The sequence below is a fragment of the Equus caballus genome, chromosome 5 (assembly GCF_041296265.1).
Source record: "Equus caballus isolate H_3958 breed thoroughbred chromosome 5, TB-T2T, whole genome shotgun sequence".
In the NCBI taxonomy this organism is placed as follows: domain Eukaryota; kingdom Metazoa; phylum Chordata; class Mammalia; order Perissodactyla; family Equidae; genus Equus; species Equus caballus.
Window position 1 is genome coordinate 84,052,152 of NC_091688.1, and position 19,711 is coordinate 84,071,862.

Genomic DNA, 19,711 nt, shown 5'->3' on the forward strand with positions numbered 1-19,711 from the left:
ATCCCTGCATATATACAAAGTAATGATGTGCAAGGTTATTCATTGTAGCATGTTTTGGAATAATGAAAGATTAGAAACAACCGAGGTATGCATCTGTAGAGACTGACTAGATAAAACAATGGGACATCTGTACTTTGGAATACTATCATGTGACTGTAAAAATGATTGAGGAAGCTCTCTGTGTACTGAAAAGATCTGAAGGATATGATGTTAAATGAAAAAGCAAGAAACAGAACAGGAGGTATATACTTTTATTTAATAAAGGGGAACAAATGGTAATACATTATATTTGCATAAAAAAAACACTGGAAGGATGCGGAAGAAACTAATGAACCACGTTACTGTCAAAATTTAGACAGATTATAGATGGGAAGCTTCTTATGTGATCATGTTCAAGTTCAAACCAAGCTTTCAAAGTAAGTTCTCAGTTAAGCTGAGAGCATGTTCTGAATCAGTGTTGTCTATATTTAGGTTTTTGATGTCAGGAATATCTCCTATTTTTCTTGTGATCACATTCCGGCCTTTAGCTAGTATTTTACCTACCGTGCTTATGTGTAACAACCATTAATTAACCTTTCCTGTTTCCTGTGCCACACAGGTCATCTCTCTAGAATCATAACCACTTGTGGTGTGTTTGGAATTGACTTCCCTCACTCCTAATGTAGTAACAAGTCTGACGATTTCTGCTGTTGGCTTTTGATTTCATTTGTTTGGTTTTAGGAATGATTTTTTTCTTCTAAAAATAGTGTAGCATTAGAAATTATCCAGCCATCCAGTATATATGTTTAACACATCTTCTGTATTAAAGAGGAAATATATTTATATAGCTCACTTATTTGCAAGGGCTTTGGACCATTGATATTCTTTTCTTTTTTTTATTGAGGTGTAATTGACATATTGGTTTCAGGTGTACAACATAATGATTTGATATTTGTAAATATTGTGAAACGATCACCACAATAAGTCTAGTTAATATCCATCACCACACAGTTACAAAAATTTTTTTCCTGTGATGAGAACTTTTAAGAGCTATTCTTGTATGTCAGTTATATCTCAATTAAAAAAAAGACAAAACAGACATTAAGTTTATCCTTTCCCAAGGTAAATTACTCTAAAGCTATCAAAATTCCCATCTCTAGTTTTAAAAATTGTATGGCATAGCAGGAAGATGTGATTCCAATTTATTCAGACGGGTATTTTGATCCAGCTTCCTCTTTGGATGCAACACCCACTAAAATCTTCAAAGCAATGTTAGGAAGAATATTCTTTATCTTGTCAATAAGTAAATAAAAAAAGATCTACTCTCTTGACACCTTTCAAAAATGCAACACAGTATTATTAACTGTTGTCACAATGTTGTACATGGACCATTGGTATTCTTTAATTATCAATTAAAAATCTAGAAATTCAAAATTCATGTAATTGGAATAATTTGCCATTAGTATGCCTAGCTTTCTTAACTTTTGTTTTATGTGCATTTAGAGGAGCTCTTCATAGGGGGACAGAATCAATAGGGTGTATGTATCAAGAATTGCTTACTTTATGAGTAACAAACCTAACGTATGATAATTGGAAATTTTGTGTGTGCATTTTTAGCATGCTCTCAAAACAAAAAGTCGATTACCAAGGCAGTTTACAAGAATACAAAATGCTAGTGTTTGTTATAATAGTTTCTTTTTTATGTTGTTGCTTTTATTGTTTTCAGAATATTAAAAGTTGGCTATAATAATACTTAAATTAAAAAAAAATTCACTGCAGTTTTTTATTTCACTCTGAAGACCAGTTGCCGACTGTCTGTCGTTTGTTTGTTTTTCTAAAGGTGTTCTTAAGGATTATTTAAGAGAACTTCCTTCTCCTCTGATAACAAAGCAGCTTTATGAGGCTGTATTAGATGCAATGGCAAAAAATCCTTTGAAAATGTCATCAAGTGGTTGTGAGAATGACCTCAGTGACTCTAAGTACACTGTTGACCTGCTGGATCGTCTGCCTGATGTTGAGAAGGTAAGCGTAGTTGTTGTACATTTTTCCTGAAAGCCAGTTAATGAATTATGTAGTCAGCTCCAGAACTACAAATAATTTTTTAGGTATTTGACATTTGTGGCACTCATGAGTTTAAGCTCTGCCTTTACTAAAGTCTCCTTAAACAGCATAAATCTAGAAACTACTTCTTAAACAGAATAAATCTAGAAAATAATTTTATCTTTTCTGTATATGATTTTAGTCTATGTACAATACTCCCTATAAGTTTTTAAAGAGAATAGTTATTATTAAAATAATATATGTTTATTATAGAAAAATTGGGAAGATATAGAAAAGAATAGAAAATTGCAATTATTAATATCCAAAGGCAACTATGCTTAACATTTTGGTCTATTTCATTTTAATATTTTAAAAATATGGTAACTGTTTTAGTGCACATGGCTTGGCCTCAAAACTTAAGCAACCCTCACCACCACCATTTCCTTCCTTCTTGCCTCTTCCCATTTGCCGCCTCCCCACAATCTAAATCTTGGGACCAGGATCTTTAGGTATGCCTACAACAGAGACAGAGGGATGGCTGGGTCTGCAGAACCAATCTTAGCCTAAGTTTAGCTGTTGTTTCTTAGGACAAAAGGGAAAGTGAGAGAGAGAGATGAGGCTGGATTTGTCCACATGAGACTCACTTTGCACATATTTCTTATCATGTGAGGGTAGAAAGTGCAAGAGTGAGTGCAGGAATGTTAAGGTAGGAACATAAGCCCAGAAACTTCATTCACAAATTTACTGTAGTCTTCTGAATGTCCTTGCTCTGTCCAATTAGATTAGCAATTGTTACTCCTTTGGGTGGGGGGAGGGGAACAGCTACAAACAGATGGGCAGAAGCAGAAGGGTGGGATGAAGGGGTAGAAATATTCTGTCTCCAATACAGGGTAAAATTGTCAGTGTCATTTTACTTATAAGTGAAGAAATGAGTGTCAGGGAATTTCAGTCACTTGCCCAAGGTTATATAGCTTTTCTGAGTGTTGTAGTCTGTCACATGAATTTAGGTCTTTCCGTCCCTAAAGCTCATGCTATTAATATCCTTTCTAAAAAGGCTGCAAAATATACCATTGAGTGGACTTGACATAATTTGTCACTATTTTGTATAGTGTTTAAGTTTTGAACTTATTTGTATATATTTGTACACAGAGATTTCTTTTCAGTTAGAATTACTTACTTAGAATCTCAGAGTAGAATTGCTGATTTAACTGATGTGAACATTTTAAGCGTCTTACTACGTTTTCATATTACTTTTCAAAAGGAACACAACAATTACATTTTTTGTCTCATCTTATTTAGTAGATCAGAAGAAGATTTTCTTATTAATAAATAAAGTTGCATTTCTTGGTTTGCTGTTGAGATTGAACTCAATATATTTAACCAGTTGTGGTTGTGTGTGTGTGTGCTGTTCACAATATAACATGGTGATAATAGCCTTAAGAAGTCAATGTATGTGGAGTCCCACTTGTGTTAGGAAATGTAGGATGAATGGAAAAGAGGAACAAATATTATTTACACTGTTTTTGGATTCACATATTTGACTGGTTTTGATTTCAAAATATCAATTATAGTCTTCTCTAGCTTTCATTCTCTCTTTATTCCTTCCCTTCACAGCCAAACATTGAAAGAATGCTTATCCCAGCTGACATCACTTCTTCACCACTCATTTACTACTCAGTGCATTGCAATCTGGCTTCCACCCCATCTCTCTGGACTTGTTCTTGCCAAGGTTACTAATGACCTTCTAATCGCCAAATCCATTTGTCACTTTTGGTTCCAGAAATAACATGTCATTTTGATTTTTTCTTTTTTTATGATTTTTTAAAGTTACAGTTTTTGTCATTTGTTTCTTCAATACAGTTATGAAGAAGAAATTACCCACTCATTTTATTTGTTAAATGATTGATTATGTGCCACTACTTCAAAAACATTCCGTGCCATAATTGCGTAAACCTAATTTAATAACCATTCTACTTCTTGAGCAAACACCCCTTACTTGAGCAAATGAGTAAGCATTCTTCAATGATTAAAAAATAGAGTATTTTTTTAATAAATTTTTCTTTCATTTCAAACTATACTATTCTTCCCTTTTCCATGGTTTATCTACTTAAAATTATTTATAACTTAAGAAGCACATTGGCATTTTTCCTAATCTGGATCACGATAGAACCTGGCCATGTTCTGAAATGGTTACCTTCCTAGATTTAAGGATAGTAGTCCCCTACTTATGATTACAGAATTTATCTGTACTTAAAAATGAACACTCTTACCCTAGTTCCCTTTCCATCACAGCCTTTGCTGTGGTCATTTTAGAGGAGAGGAGAGAGGAAAATGGTATATTTTCCTAGGGACTCTAGCTGAAATTTGGAATGCCTTCTTGAGCATTTTTGGGGGTTTTTTTGGTGAAGAAGATTGGCCCTGAGCCAAAATCTGTGGCCAATCTTCCTCTTTTTGCCCAAGGAAGATTGTTGCTGAACTAACATCTGTGCCAGTCTTCCTCTATTTTTTGTATATGGGATGCTGCCACAGCATGGCTTGGTGAGCAGTGTGTAGGTCCGTGCCTGGGATCTGAACCCACAAACCTCGGGCTGCCGAAGCAGAGTGCGAGAATTTAACCATGAGGCCACCAGGCTGGCCCCATGAGCATTTTATAAAGAATATATATTTTAACCATTTAATAGATGAGATTATGTTGTTGGAACCTAAGGGTCTTGTGTAACATTTCTATAAGATAATATATTTCAAGTTCCAAAAATCCAACTTACAAGCAAATCTTTGAAACAAACTTTTTAAAAGTGACAGGATGCCTGTCTGTATTTTCTGCTATAAATTGTGTCCTTGAATTTGCCCCTGTATAACTCCATTAAGTGAAATTTAATTTAATTTAATTTAGGCGAGTCTAACGATGTTGTTGGATCACTTGAAATTGGTGGCTTCTTATTATGAAGTGAATAAGATGACCTGTCAGAATCTGGCCGTGTGCTTTGGACCAGTATTATTGAGTCAGAGGCAAGAGACTTCCACCCATAACAACAGAGTCTTTACTGATTCAGAAGAACTTGCAAGTGCTTTGGATTTTAAAAAACATATTGAAGTTCTTCATTACTTACTTCAACTCTGGCCAGGTAAATACTTCTATGGACATATTTTTCTCTTTAAACAATAGGGTGTTTGAATTAGCTTTATTAATTAGCACTAAATTAGCCTTAGTTTGAATTTGCATTAAATATGCCCATATATGTTTGAAGAAAATCTTTTCTAGATTTTGGTTTTTCAAACAGTTATGAATTGATACCTGCCCTTTAGATTTCTCCATCTAAAGTTTCTGCTTTTGCTGATAATATTATAAACATATAGATCAGTGTACACATTTGGGATCTGGTCGGATCTGGATTTGAATGCTGATTGTGTCACTTATTAGCAGTCTGACCTTGGGCAAGTTCCTTAACATCTTAGAGCCTCAGTATCATCTTTTGTCACAAGGATTTAATAATATGTTTATAGGGCTTACAAAATGATTAAATGAAAAAACGTATGTAAGGTGCTCAGAACAGCTTTTGGCACTTAATAGGTACTCAGTAAATGTTAATTTCTTTACTCTTCTCATTTTTGGTGCAATGGGTATGAAGCAGAATTTGTATTTCTCCTTTAATCATTTCTTCCTGACATCTGTACTGTATTCATGGTCATTCTTCCTATTATCCAGGCGCAAATTAACAGTTATTTTTGATCTTTCTCTCTTTCTTATTCATCCCTTATTCCAGTCAATAACAAAAGACGGACAGTTATTTTCCTAATATATCTCTTATATAGTTTCAGAGCTAAAAGGAATATGGATTTAGTTAGATGTTTTACAAAGGATGCTGTATCTAAGTTCCAAAATTTTTATCCTTTAGTAACCTCTGCTCCCCTCCCCCCACCCAGCATAATCCCAGAGGTGAAAGTACTAGATGCTTGGTGTAGCACTGTGGTAAAGGGCTTGGGCCCTGGAGCCAGGCTTGGATTCAGATCTGGGTTGTGGCGCTCACCAGCAGTGTGGGCTGAGGCAAATATTTAATTCCTTAAGCTTCAGTTTGCTTCTCTATAGATAGCGCCTACCTCAGTGTTGAAGAATTATCTAGATAGAGCATCTAAGGCAACGAGCACACTGCTTAGTGTAAAGTGAGCCCTCAGTAAATGTGCTTTGTTACTCATTTGTTTATATGCGAAGGATAGACCAAAGTACAAAGGAATGCTTGATTTGCTCTTTTAAAATACGTTAATCTGATTAATTTTAAAGAGTCAATTAAAAATAAAGCTAATAGAAGTTTTCAACTTTTAAGTTTGGAGAGTGAAAATTTTTGCTTTCTTTTAAACACAAGCTTAAAAAGTATTTCTAATTTATATTTGAACTGAAGTAGTGCATATTTTTAATTATTTAAAAATCCTGAATCAAGATTCTCTGGATAATTGATCTGATTTCTGCATTTGGTACTCAAGATAAGGGATCTGTCAGGTTAAAGTTTCAAATGTACGTTTCCTAGCTTTTCCTAGAACTGCTTTAATTCTAATAAACATCAGGAATTGCAAGAGGAGCCATCTTCTCATTCTAATCACAAATAAAATAAAAGTTAATATCATTAAGTTTACCATCAGTACTTGAGTTCTTTATCAGTTCTGTATCAGAGGTTAATATCATTTCATTATTTTGTAATAGCCGCCTTAATTTGGGGTATAGGAGCAAAAACTCACCTTATATCCTATGTTATAGAAAAGGCAGGTTCAGATTTCAGATTCACTCTATTTCAATGACAACCTTAAACAACTGATTGCTAGCGAATAGCACCTTATTCCAAAGATTTGTGTTGTTGGATTTAAAAATAACTGCTGCCTTTCCATAACCGGTTATTTTCTTTAGCTGTAGGACCTGAGACAAAGGACAGACAGGGCAGAAAGATGAGAGGGAACAGCAGTTGGTTTTGCCCTCTAAATCATTTGCTTTTTTAGTCAAGAAAAGGCAGAAATCAAGCAGAGGTAGAGCAGTCACTGAGCCTGAGAAAGTTGATGATGCTGTAGAGAGTGGGCCATACCTGGCATGTTAACTTGGCGAGCGCCCACCTCTGTGCATTCAGTGGAAGATTTTGGCTCTCCTTGCTATGCATCTCTTACTTATTTTTCTTTTTGGAATTTCCCCCACTCCCAAGATAAAAAGAGTTGATTCCACCCTTCCCCCGCCCACCTTCCTTTTTATTTTCTTAGTTTTTCTTTTTGTGGTATTTTCTGTTTTTTAATTTTGGGCAAGAATATAATTTGCTTTGAGCTTTCTATTTGAAAAATCTTGTCTTAAAGTGATGAGGTAGAACCCTAGTACCTTGGCGCTGAAAGGTGAAAACTGTCCTGCCATTGGTTTGTCAGAGTGTCTTCTGCCAAACCCTAAGGTTCTTCGGAAGCAGCTTTGGGGCCAGATTGACAATAGGTAGGGGAACAAAATGGAAACACACTTTCTTTTTGACCAGAGCAGTCTCATTTAATCTTTTTTATGCATTGAGTTTTTACAAAATTGTTGCTTTTTTGAAAATGGATTTTCTGTTTTAAGAAGAATATTGAAAATTAGTAGTAGGCCACCTTTCACTTTACAGATGGGGAAATAGCTTTAGAGAGAGCGTAACTCCTAGACCAGCTGTTTGCTGTGTCCCCTTTTGCATGATGAGTAGATTTAGGGCAGGATTTTTTGGAAAAGCTATACATTTTTTGCTAATCCTTTTTGTTTCATTTTTCTCAGTAAACTAAGCTTCATGAGGTCAAGGTCTATATTTTGCTTATTCTTGTACTCCCAGATCCTAACAGAATACTTGACACTAACTAGACATTCAATATATTCTGTTAAATAAGGTAATTATGCTATAGAGAAAAGGTTAATAAAGCGTTAATTAAAAATTTAAATCTTTTGGTAGAAAAGATAAGAAAATTAAGTTTCTTAGTAGTTATCATTAGACTTTGAAACTTTTTCAGCAACCTTATAGACTACATTTTTCATTTTTATTCTGTTGAGGAGTAGTCAACAGTGCTGGGAAAACCAGAACTTTTCTTTTGGGGTTAAGATTAGCCATTTTCTCTGCATTATTTAATAGGAAACCATTCCACTATCATTAGTTTAAAAAGCTAGTGAAGTTGATTTTTCAGAAATTGAATTTTAATATAAAAGATATAAAATATCATAATTGGTTTCTTAATGTTTTCCAAGAAAATATACAAAAATAATGTTCGAATAGGGATGTGGTTAAACAACTTTAAGCAACTGGCAACAAAATGAATCTGGGTTTTGCAGATAATTGTCAGAAAACAGGCACAATAAGACCAGCTTAACACACAGGGTCAAAAATGTTTTACTTTGGTTGGATCACTAAACAGATGACCTCAAGGTTAGCAGAGCACTGTAATGGTTTGGCAAAAACAACAGGCATGACACTTAAGCACTGAGAAGAACAGGAATAGCACAGAAAATGAAGGGAGAGAAGCAAGGAGGCTTAGTGGAGAGAAGCAGCTAGAGGAGAAAAAGGAGTGTGAATAATTGAGCAGGGGAATCCATTCTACAGTTACATCAGTGAATGGCATGGGACATTCTGCATTAATATGGTTATTAAAGATCAGTTTAAAGTAAATATCAGACTTTTATTTTCTAGAAAACTTTAGATCAAGAGCCTGTAGCTATTCATAATGATATACAATAACCATCATAAAAATGCAGATAAATAGAAATGTTAAAAACATCCCTGTATACAAGTATCAAGCATTTTAATAAAATCTAAGTAAAAAAAATTACTTGATCTCTGGAAAACGTTATGGATATAACTGCAAGTCTGGAAAACTAGAACCTCATACATTTTTGTTTTATTTTTCAGTTATCTTATTTTGTACAATAGGCAGCAAGCATTCGTTATATGTTGGAATGTAAAGTTGGTGCATTATCACTGATAATATGTTCCCTTTATCTTAGTGAAGGGAAGTATAAATGGAGAGGCACTTATTAATGGGGAATAAACAAGCAGAAAGAGAAACGTATTATGGACAACATTTAATAACTATTCCTCAACATTTAAATTAAGTCCATTTTATATGCAGAATAGCCTTAGACAAATGTTGTGTTCAATATACTAAACAAAAAAGTAAGTGGTAAAGCCTTGGTTTGTTATGAAGTAACATGTGTCTCAGTGGTAATCTCTGTGGCCAGTACAATGCATACTCTTAGAAGAAATTAGTCTTAGTATGAGGAATGCTTTTTGAGATTGTTAGATACCTAATCAGAATGGGAAAATAAAATATCTGTACTATTTTCAGGCCGTAAATGAAGACTATTAGTAGCTAATGCTGTATAATCAAACTCAGGTAATAAGTAGTCAAGTCTAGTATTCTTGCATTTTATCAAAGTGAAATTTGGGCTGCTTAGTAAAGTAAATTATGACTCTGCTGCTAATAGAATTGCAAAAAAACACAAAGGTCAGAACTTTTAGAGTGAGCACTTTAGATGCCTTTGCCTTATTTAGATGTTTGCAGACGAAGGAACTTTGTTTTGTTTTGTTTGTACACCAACATGCCTTGCCTGCTTTTTGCTGTGGCTTTTAATTTAGAAGGAGCTACCAGCTTAGCTACTGTTTGAATTATAGCTAGATAACAATTAACTTGCTCAGGAAGTTAATCAACGTTGGAAATTTGGTTTGTTTTGGGATGTTATGATATAGCATGAATTAGCACCACTGAACATTCTACTAGCTTCTGTCCCTAATCTTAATTATGTCTGGTGATAGAAAAAATAATTGTGGAATGCTTTCTTCTGATAGTGTGCATGTTTTTTGTTTTATTGCATGTTTGTAGTTGATTATTAAATGGCTTATCTCTAGCTCTGTTTTTTTAAGGTCCGTTGGATTACTGTTACTAAAGCAAGTTTATTGTTTGTTTCCAGTGCAGCGTTTAACTGTTAAAGAATCAACAGACAATTTGTTCCCAGAGCAGAAGTCTTCTCTAAATTATATGAGGCAGAAGAAAGAACGACCTTACCTGTTAAATTTGAGTGGTACTGAGTCATCAAGAGTACTTAGGCCCAGGCAAACCAGATTAGACAGTCCTCTTAGCAATCGCTATGCAGGGGACTGGAGCAGCTGTGGAGAGAACTACTTTTTAAATACGAAAGAACATTTAAATGATGTGGATTATGATGATGTCCCTTCTGAAGATGGAGAAAATTGTAGCAAAATGTATGGACCAGGTATAGTGATTGAACAGCCAAGTCCCGTGTCCAAGGAGTGCACATTGCAGACATATTTGACAATGCAGACAGTTGAGTCTACAGCAGATCGAAAAGCCAATCTCAAAGATCTACAAGAAAGTATTGACACTTTGATTGGAAATCTGGAGCGTGAGCTCAACAAAAACAAGCTTAATATGAGTGTGTGAGATTGAGAGTTTTTATTTGGTTTTTCATAATACTTTAACCTGTCAAATCAATCTTTCTCACTTTCTTATACCTCTCACAGTGACGTTTTTCTTATTTTACTCTTGAAACCTTCAATTAGTTTCTAAGTTCATGTGATTCAATTAAAAACTATTCATTATTAGAATTTTTACTTATCTCATTAGAAAATTTTTCTTGGGGTAAAGATAACATGGACTTCTTGTGGGTATTTTAATGAATCTTGCCAATTTTTTGGAGATAACTTTTAAATGCACTTGTAAGGTTCAGAGAAGTTATTAGCCCCTTAAGATTTCTGTACTTTCTAGGAACTGCTCTTCTGTAGCTGAAATAGATGTTCCCTTTAGGGGAATGCTGCAGCTGCGCAGTCTGATTTGCGGTATGAGTCCATGTGCACTGCAACATCATTGATCAGATTTCATTTGCAATGCAAATGCTGCTATAAGAAAACCTTCCTATAAATAAAAGTAAAATTATACAAATATTAATGTATTAACATCCAGTAATTATTTAAATGCTTATAAAATTAAATATTTTTATAATCCTGAAAATATGTATATATTTATAAGTGCCTATATGTAAAGGTATTAGAATGGGGAGAGGGATTTGCTGCAGAATCACATGTATCTTTAAAGTATCTATGTCATGAGGCCAAAATTATTAGCTTAAAATATCTTTTTCAGGGAAGGAACTTTTAAGTTAAAGGAGGAGCTGTACAGAAACACTTGAACCAAAACACTAGAAGCATCTGAATAGAAATAATAGACTTTCTTTTTTTGATTCACTGAAAGTCACAATATCCCCAGTGAGAAGTCATCTTTTAAATTGAAATCCTCTAACTTCTTAAGGGATTAAGTGCCCAGATTTCTGCACTAGGGACTTAGATTAAAATAATCTTTACCTATTCTATGCATTTTTATGTTCTGCTTTATGAAACAAAGTAATTATACTTAAAATGTATTTATTTGTAGTAGTGCATTTATAACAATGACTTTATAATTACCCTCATTTGTTTCTAAAGAAATCTTGCCAGCATACTACATGTTATTGATTTTTAAAAGATAACTTATTTTGGCTAAGTATATCTACAAAGTAGTCATTATAGTAATCACCGCAGTGTTTGGAAATGTAAACTGAGAAGTCTTTTTTATTAAATTGGAATGTATTTTTTTAACTTTTATACCCACAGAATGTGTAATTTTTTTAAATTATAAATAAAATTTGAATTACCAACTTAAAGACGTAGCAGCCATTAAAAAAACTGACTTCTTGATGTTTTCCTACACATTGAAGTATTTAACTATTTCTATGCAATATAGGTTGGTAAATGGAACACCTCGTTATTTAATTTGAAAACTCAATTGTTAAAAAAACAGATAAAGAACTACTTTTATATGAAATTTTCATTTTTTAAAGCTTTGTATAGCAATTCAGAAGAATACCAAAAGAGTATGTGACAGGTATGTATGTTGAGTAAACAGTCAAAAGAAATGTACTTCAGGTGTTTTGTGGGAGGACTGTCTCGGTCTTCTTCCCTTTGTTTGCTTTATCATGTCTGTTGGATGAACTGAATACGATGTTCCAGCAATGTGAACGTTTTATTAAAATATTATAAGCTTGGTGTCATGCTATTAATTATCATAATGAGTTTAAGGATCATTTCTCTTAAGGTCATTCTTTTTAAACCAACATGTTAAAGTATTAGACCATCATTTAGTATCCATAAATGTATGTAATAACATCTTTTTGTCCAAAATTGAGTTTTCCAGAATCTGAAATACTTTAAGGGCCACACTTACTTTGTTATATAATTTTGGACGGGAATAGTTTTAAAATGAATCCCTGATCTCTTACATAGAAAATACTAAACAGTTTTTGTTGTCTAAATCACCGAGTCGTAACTATAAACCTTTTATTGACTCACCTGTATTCAGTAGTGCTCAATAAGTTTATGCCTTTATTTTAAATGGCCTTTCACTTCAAATCTTTTTTGTTTTTATACCTGCTTTTTATAAACTCCTGAGGTCTTCCTAGACTGTTAGGCTGTCAACTGGCATTCCCTTCCAAGACTACCAGCCCTAATGTTTTTCAGGATTCAAACAATTTTAATTTTAGTGCATGTCCCTGAAGAAAAATCTTAAAACAGTTCGGACGGATAGAAAATAAAAAGTAGAAGTGCTCTCGCTGCCCTCCACGCCAAGCCCACTTTTCTGAGATAAAGGCCGCTTTTTGTTCTTCGGGTAGCTGCCTCCCTCCCTCCAGGGTTATTGCCACTGTTTCTTGGTTTGTCATTGTCTGTTGATTGTCCATTATGGATGATAAGCAGTGTATCTCTCTCCATTCCTCCTCCCCATTTTATGGTTTTAGTTCTTCTTTTGGTTTCCTTTGTAACTTTAGCTAGTAATCTTTATTTCTTGATCCATCAGTTTTAAGCAGTGTCTCTTGACTCCCCACCATTGTGGAAATGACCAACCCTCTGCTTTCTTTCCAACCGATTACTGTCCTTTACCTCCTAACTTCTCTAAGTTACACTCTTAGTTTATATAATAAACATTAATAGATGTATATTATTTTGGGAAACTATACTTGACTTAGGCTTTTCCTTTACATATTGATTCTAAAAACTACAAATTGACAACTAGCAGTTATGTGCTAGATTATGCAAAAGTATTCACAGGTAAACCAGGTGACTTTGTCTCCTGTATATCCGGTCTTACATCCTGAAGTCTGTGTTGGTTTAAGCAGAATGTTCCAAGCCAGAGGTCAAATGGGTTATTTTATCTTACAGCCATCAACTTCTCTAAATCATGCTGTGTGTTATTTGCTTCATAATTGGGTCATGACTTTTGCAGATGTTTATTTTTCCTGGAGCAAATAAATTGCTCCTTTTTTTGGACAGAAGAAAAATGCTTTCTTCACTATAACACTTCTTTTATACTATTGAATTACCAGATTTGTTCAGAGTGCTTTTGGCTCTCAACCTGAGATTTCTAATACATATTCTTGCCTTTGTATATTTTTCTTTGACAGAAGACAAATATCTTCTTCACTATAACCCTGAGATCATTTTAAGGTTCTTAATCAAGTCTATCAGACTTGGACAAAGTAACTTTTAGCTGTCATCCTGGGATATATATTTTTTGCACTCTTATGTTCTGCTTTGTTTTGTATCCCACTCTTTCTGGATTTCGTTTTCTTTGTTTGCTGAAGTATATTATAAGTACTTCCCCCCTGACACACACAAAAAGGGTGCATGGGAGATAAACTCTGAGTCCTTGCATGTCTGACAAGGGCTTTATTTCTTCCCCTTACCTCATTTTGATTGGACCTGCAGTTCTAGGTTCAAACTCATTTTCCGTTAGAACTTTGAAGGCATTTCTCCTCTTTAATCTTCTAGCATCCAGTTTTGCAGTGATTCAGGCGAGAGAGATGGTGATTCAGACCAGGCAAGAAGCAATAGAGGTGGCAAGAAATTGTTGTATTCTACGTATCTTTTGGAAGTAGGAGCCAAAAGAATCTGCCAGTTGGACTCTGAAAGAAGTAAGGCCTGAGCATCTGAAGGATGGAGTTACCATCAGATGACATGGAGATGGCTCATATTTTTTAAATGAGCTCCTTGTAGTGGATGTTGTTATTAATATATTAGTTAACAAAATGCCTTATAGTGTCCTGTTAACTGTAAGTACTAATGCTCCTGCACTGGTAATGATGTCCGTAGAGTCATTGCAGGAATAAGAAAGCAGGAAGACTTCATATGGATCTAAGCAAAGTTCCACATTGTAGCTGTCTTTGGAAAATTTCCGATTGTGTAGCTTTATGTTAGGGACTGTAAAGAAACAGCTTTGGATAGTGGTGTGGTTCCTAAAAAGAATTGTTTCCAGACCACAGAGTGACTATGAGGCGTAGGCTTTTATCATTTAAAAACATCAATTTTTATTTACTTAGATAGTAATAAAGTTTAATTATTATGTTTAATAAGAAAGAATCATAACTTGAGTCTTACTTACTGACCTAGGACGTTGGTACAAAGAGGAGTGCTCCTTGGCTCTTTTCCCTGCCGCATGCTCACTGAATTCAGTAAGGCTCATATTTGATAGACGTTGAGGTGCCAGAAATCAGAGTGCTTGGTTGCATTTGACTCAGCTATAAACTGACTAACTCAGGTAGAAATTGTATTTATTGAAAAAAATAATGTGTCAGACGGAAGGCTATGTTAGGGCGCTGAAAATATTTTGTATCTTGATCTAGGTGGAAGTTTCATAGGTGGTTACATACTTCAGATTTGTGCCCTTTATGGAAGTCATACCTCAATTTTTTTAAGTAATTTTTTTTTAATGGGAAAGCTAGAGAAATAGACTTGGAAATAAGCAGAACTAAGAGAAGCTAGGTGATCAGAATGACAGCGACCAAGGCTATGCAACGTTAGGGTACTGCTGTTGCCGCCACTGCCCCCAAACACAGTCCCCATGTACAGCACTGGAATTCATTATAAAGCGTCCCTGCTCCTCTGCATCACTGCTGACTCAAAGACCCTGACAGAAGCATCAGATTGTGCCCCAGCTTCCAGGAGTCAGAGAGCGATGGGCTAGCATCATTTCCCCGAAACTTAAGACAGTGGTAGCTTCTATAAATATAAGAAGGGATTGAGATGCTGAGCAGTGACAAATATCCACACTTCCCTAGTCTTCATCTCGCCCTGTTGCCCCAAAATTGGAGTCTTTCTCTCACCCCCATACCCAACCCATCAACCTTCTCTGACTGCTATATGTCCTGAAACTGTGCACTTGTCACTACTTACACCCTTGTCCAAGCCACCAGCATCTCTCAGTCTCTTCCTATTTCATCTCTTTGCTATCACTCTCCCCACTCCACACCCACAATCCATTCCATACATGGAAAATAGCAGTCATTTAAAAAGATAAACCACATCATTTCCTGGGCCTTTTCCCTTGCTCCCTGTGCTCTAGCAACCTTGAGGACCTCATTTCTGTCTTAGGACCTGCACTTGCCATTCTCTGGAAAGCTCTTTCTCCAGATCTTACTTGGGTAGCTCTTTTTTGTCATTTCACTTCTCTGCTCAAATGTCACTTCAGAGGCTGCCTCTGAAAACCCCATCATCAACCTGCTTTGAGAATTCAAATTTCTGTTTCTTATAACAAATACCAAAAAGTTACAGTACTATTTGATTAAACAATGGACATCTATAACTTTGGAAAATGTTTACATTTAAATGAAATTAAAGAAGAAAAACTTTTGAAAAGTATATCCACACCCATTGTTACTGTTTGTCATATCGCCTTGGCTTATTTTCATCAAGGCATTTATCACTACCTGCAATTACCTTGTTTATTTGTTTATTATCTGTGTCCACCCTTCTAGAATGTAATCTCCGTGGCAGCAGGGACCTTGTGTATCTAGTTCGTTGCTATATGCCTAGGAGCTATCACATAGAAGATGTTCAGTTAATTATTAATAAATGGATGAATGTAAAGGGATTCCCAGAGAATGGTTGTCTTTTTGTCAGGAAAAGACTAAGGACCATGAGATGCAATGTCTGTAACTTTTCAAAATGTCACTCCTGAGTAATAAATTATTTATGGTTAAGAAAGTAATGTCTTTTTTTTTTTATTATTAATGACTTGTGTTTCTTTTGGAACTAGGGTTGCCTTGGAAAAATGAATGACTTAAAAAGTTAGTGGTGTGGTAAATTTCGGGCAATTTTTATAGTTATTTTTTGCTGCAGAGTTGAGTAGAAACAATTATTTAAATGATATATGTATGAAAGAGTGCATCTCACTGTAGGAAAGGAAGGTCTGTAAAAAAAACTTTTGTTAAAAGACATCATTTCTTTCTTTACAGAAATCACAAGCAAAAAAGGTCCTCTTAATTTTGGACTGATTCACTTTAATGTACACTTTTTGCTAGAACTAGAAAAACCTATTTTTCACTTTATTAGGAGAAAACATTTTCATAAAGTTGAGTGAATCCTATAAATAGAACTCTCATTAGAAAGAATAGCAGAGACCACTTTGGGGAACAGGCACTACATTTAATGTTTTTATTGTTCTCACTGCCAAGTGTTTGTTTTCAGCAAGTGAGAAAGATGCCTAAATATTGTTCCTGAGCTGGGTTGCCTTAGTCCTTATTTGCTCGGTAAGGCCATTGGCGTGCTTTAAGCCATTTGAGTTCATCTTTCTTCACCTCCTTAATGGAGGTAGTTATGTAGTGAAAACTTGGTGTTGCCCTCAATATGCTACATACTTCTTTGACTGGAAATTCCATTCTTCAAAATAAACTCTTCCAAGGAGAGTTGAAAATTCCAACTTTATAAAAGTGCAATGGGTGTTAAATCAAAGAAAGGGAAAGTCCCTCGCATTAAGATGTTTTCGTGAAAGTTACGAGACAGCGAGCCTGCAGCTCATGTCTTTCTGCAGCTGTGGATACTGAACAGTGATCCCTTGTTCTTGACCTTTGTTCAAGAGAAGGGACGCAGGTTGCCAGCCTGTTTGCGTCTGTTCTTGCCTAACCTTTTCCCCCCTGTAGCCATTGTAAAACCCACTTTTAACCTAAGAGCAAGTTTGAATCATTAGGTAAGTGAAAACAGCTTGTCTAAACTGATAGATAAGAAATGTCAGAGCATAAAGTGCTGTCTGTCCAAGGTTGTGGGGCTGTGTTTGATCTGTACTCGATGTCAAAACTCACCTGTAAAGTCAACCAAGCCATGCTTAAGAGAAGGCATGTTAGTGTCTTTTTACACCAACATTTTATGATGAACATTTTCAAATAGAAAACTTGAAAATTTTACAGTGAATACCCATACATCTACCAGCTAGATTTTATAATTTTAAGCATTTTGCTATGTTTGTTTGATCATATATCCATGCACCATTATCTGTCTTAATGTTTGGTATGTTTTAAAGTAAGTTGCAGACATCAGCACTTTTCACGACAAATGTCATTTTGGAAGCCAAAAATGAATTGGAGGTGAACTTTGTGTGATTATAATTAACCTCTAAAAGAGTCATATAATATGTGAATTCACCACAGATCCTAGATTTCATCACGGTTGGAAAGATCCAACATTGCTATTAATAGCCCTTAAAAAGTACTGCACATTTTGGGTACACTGTGATCCTTTCCACATTACTTTTAGCTATCCTAGATGTCCATCATTCACAGAGAACCTTCACAATTTCTACCATATTCAAGTACAGTACGTCATATATTTTCTAATTTTCTCTAAAAAATCTTTTTTCAATTAAATTTATTTTTAGAGTAAAACTTCATATTGCTACCATAAATGGAAAACCAGTATTATTTGTCATAAACAAGATAACCATGCATATTTTTTCTACATACACACTAACGTAAATTCAGACTGTCCACCTTGGCATGCACACTTGGCGCACTTTGGGAAACACTGAGTTATAGTCCCCATCCTTCCCGATTTTCCTGTCACAAATATTGGGACCCGAGAAAAGTCAAAGCTGCACTGGAAGTTGGACACATAGATGACTCCAGTCTGTTCTCTTTTTAAGGGACAAAAGCACCACACCCAGACTTGCCTAAGCCTCACCTGAGCTGGTGATGAAGGGAGGTGGAGGGTTTCCTACCGCAGGACTAGAAGCATCGGTTACGGCCTTCTGAGATTCTGTCCCCACTGGGGCCTATCCCTCATAAGCCTAGTGTTGTCAACCCCCCTGCCCTGCAGGCCCCACACTGGCAGGAATAGAACCAAAGTCCAATCCTTGCAGCCTGAGTTTTTACTCTGGGGACTTTGAGGAGCTGTGGCCCTGACCACGTTTTCTTTTTCATTTTGTTTCTCATTACACTTTTAACCCTCCCCTACCAACATATCTTCCTCCCAACTACCTTTGTGTTAACTCAGGTGTGGTAGGAGACCAACAACACTATCTTTCCCCCCCAAAATTAGAACCAGTCCTAGGAACCAGACAAGTGGAGATCCAAGTAGCAGATTTACTGCTGATACAGGTAGGCTGGAGAATATGGCTTGGGTCTGTGGCCAAGGGGGCTTCTTCCTCCCATACTCTTTCCTCCTGAGAGATGGAGAAGTGCCCTCCCTTTTATGGAAACTTAAGAAGTACGGGATGTTATCCCCTAAAAATTGCCTACTATTGCTTCCTCCTCTAGTGACCAAATGGCACGGGATGAACTTTGAGACCCTTTGTCAAATGGAGCGGGAAATGGAAATGCTGTACTGCTTATTGGCAGCCAAAAACAACACGTAAAGGTTTCCCACGTCTTTGGTAGGCAATTGCTGCCATTGGGTACCCCAGTTAACCTGCAAAGTGGCCAAAATTGGACATATTCTCACCTCTCTTGATAAATCCGTTCTTTCTCAAGCCCCTGTGGCCATGTGCCAGCTCTGGTGCCTTGAGCCTCAGATGTCCCAAGCTGTCTTGCCTTTCCCTCCTATACCCAACAGAATCGGCCTCCTCTGCCTCCAGGAAAAACTTGCCTTCCATTTGGTTCTACAGTCTCACCTGAAAATATGCAGTTGCCTCATCTGATTAAAATACTAGGGTGTTAATGGCGGTAGAGTTTATTTGTAGTTAGCTTATTAACCCCCTTTTAAAGAATAGCATAAGAAAATACCAAAGGGACTCCCTTAATTTCTCTCAGTTCTTTCTGTTAACTGTGGGTTTCCTTGATGCTGCTGCTACAGTTCCATGTCACGTTCACTTCTGAAAGATTATCAGTTTTGTATTAGCCATCTCAACTTCCCATATGTACTTATATCCTCAGCCACCACAGAAGAGTACTTAATCCATTATCAGCTATGCCATTAATGCATTTACACAGGACTTGAGTCACAAAGGGGTTGGGCTTCTAGCAAATCACCTAGTGGAAATTTTATGGAAGTCAGAATTATATATGTAAATCAACACAAATATACATATGAAAGGCCTAGACTGGCTGAAACACCTTCTAAAAAAAAAAAACAACAACGACGTTTAAGGACCAATACTATCTGATTTTAAGATGACTTATAAAGTGACAGTAATCAAGAGAGTATGGTATTGGCATGAGGATAGACAAACAAATCCATGAAACATAACAGTTCAGAAATAGACCTGTACATATATGGACAATTGATTTTTGACAAAGGCAATCTCTTTGTCAAGTGGAAAAGGGGTAGTCTTTTCCACAAATGGTGCTGGCACAATTGGATATTCATATGCAAAATAAAAAAACTATTTCAATAAAATACCTCATGCCATGTGT

The 19,711-nt window shown here is 35.7% G+C and overlaps 1 protein-coding gene across 5 annotated transcripts in view; it reads left to right on the forward strand.

Moving 5' to 3' along the window:
* SYDE2 (synapse defective Rho GTPase homolog 2) overlaps positions 1–16,073 on the forward strand; it is a 49,240-nt gene extending 33,167 nt beyond the window's left edge. For 4 of the 5 annotated variants that reach the window (XM_003365059.5, XM_070268756.1, XM_070268755.1 and 1 more), the window contains 3 exons: positions 1,820–2,001; positions 4,913–5,144; positions 9,959–16,073. In XM_003365059.5, the coding sequence (XP_003365107.3) occupies positions 1,820–2,001; positions 4,913–5,144; positions 9,959–10,449 (905 nt within the window). In that variant the 3' untranslated portion in view covers positions 10,450–16,073. Of the gene's footprint in view, positions 1–1,819; positions 2,002–4,912; positions 5,145–9,336; positions 9,385–9,958 lie in introns of all 5 variants that reach the window. The other variant, XM_023641743.2, reaches the window with a different exon arrangement.
* The last annotated feature ends 3,638 nt before the right edge of the window (positions 16,074–19,711 follow it).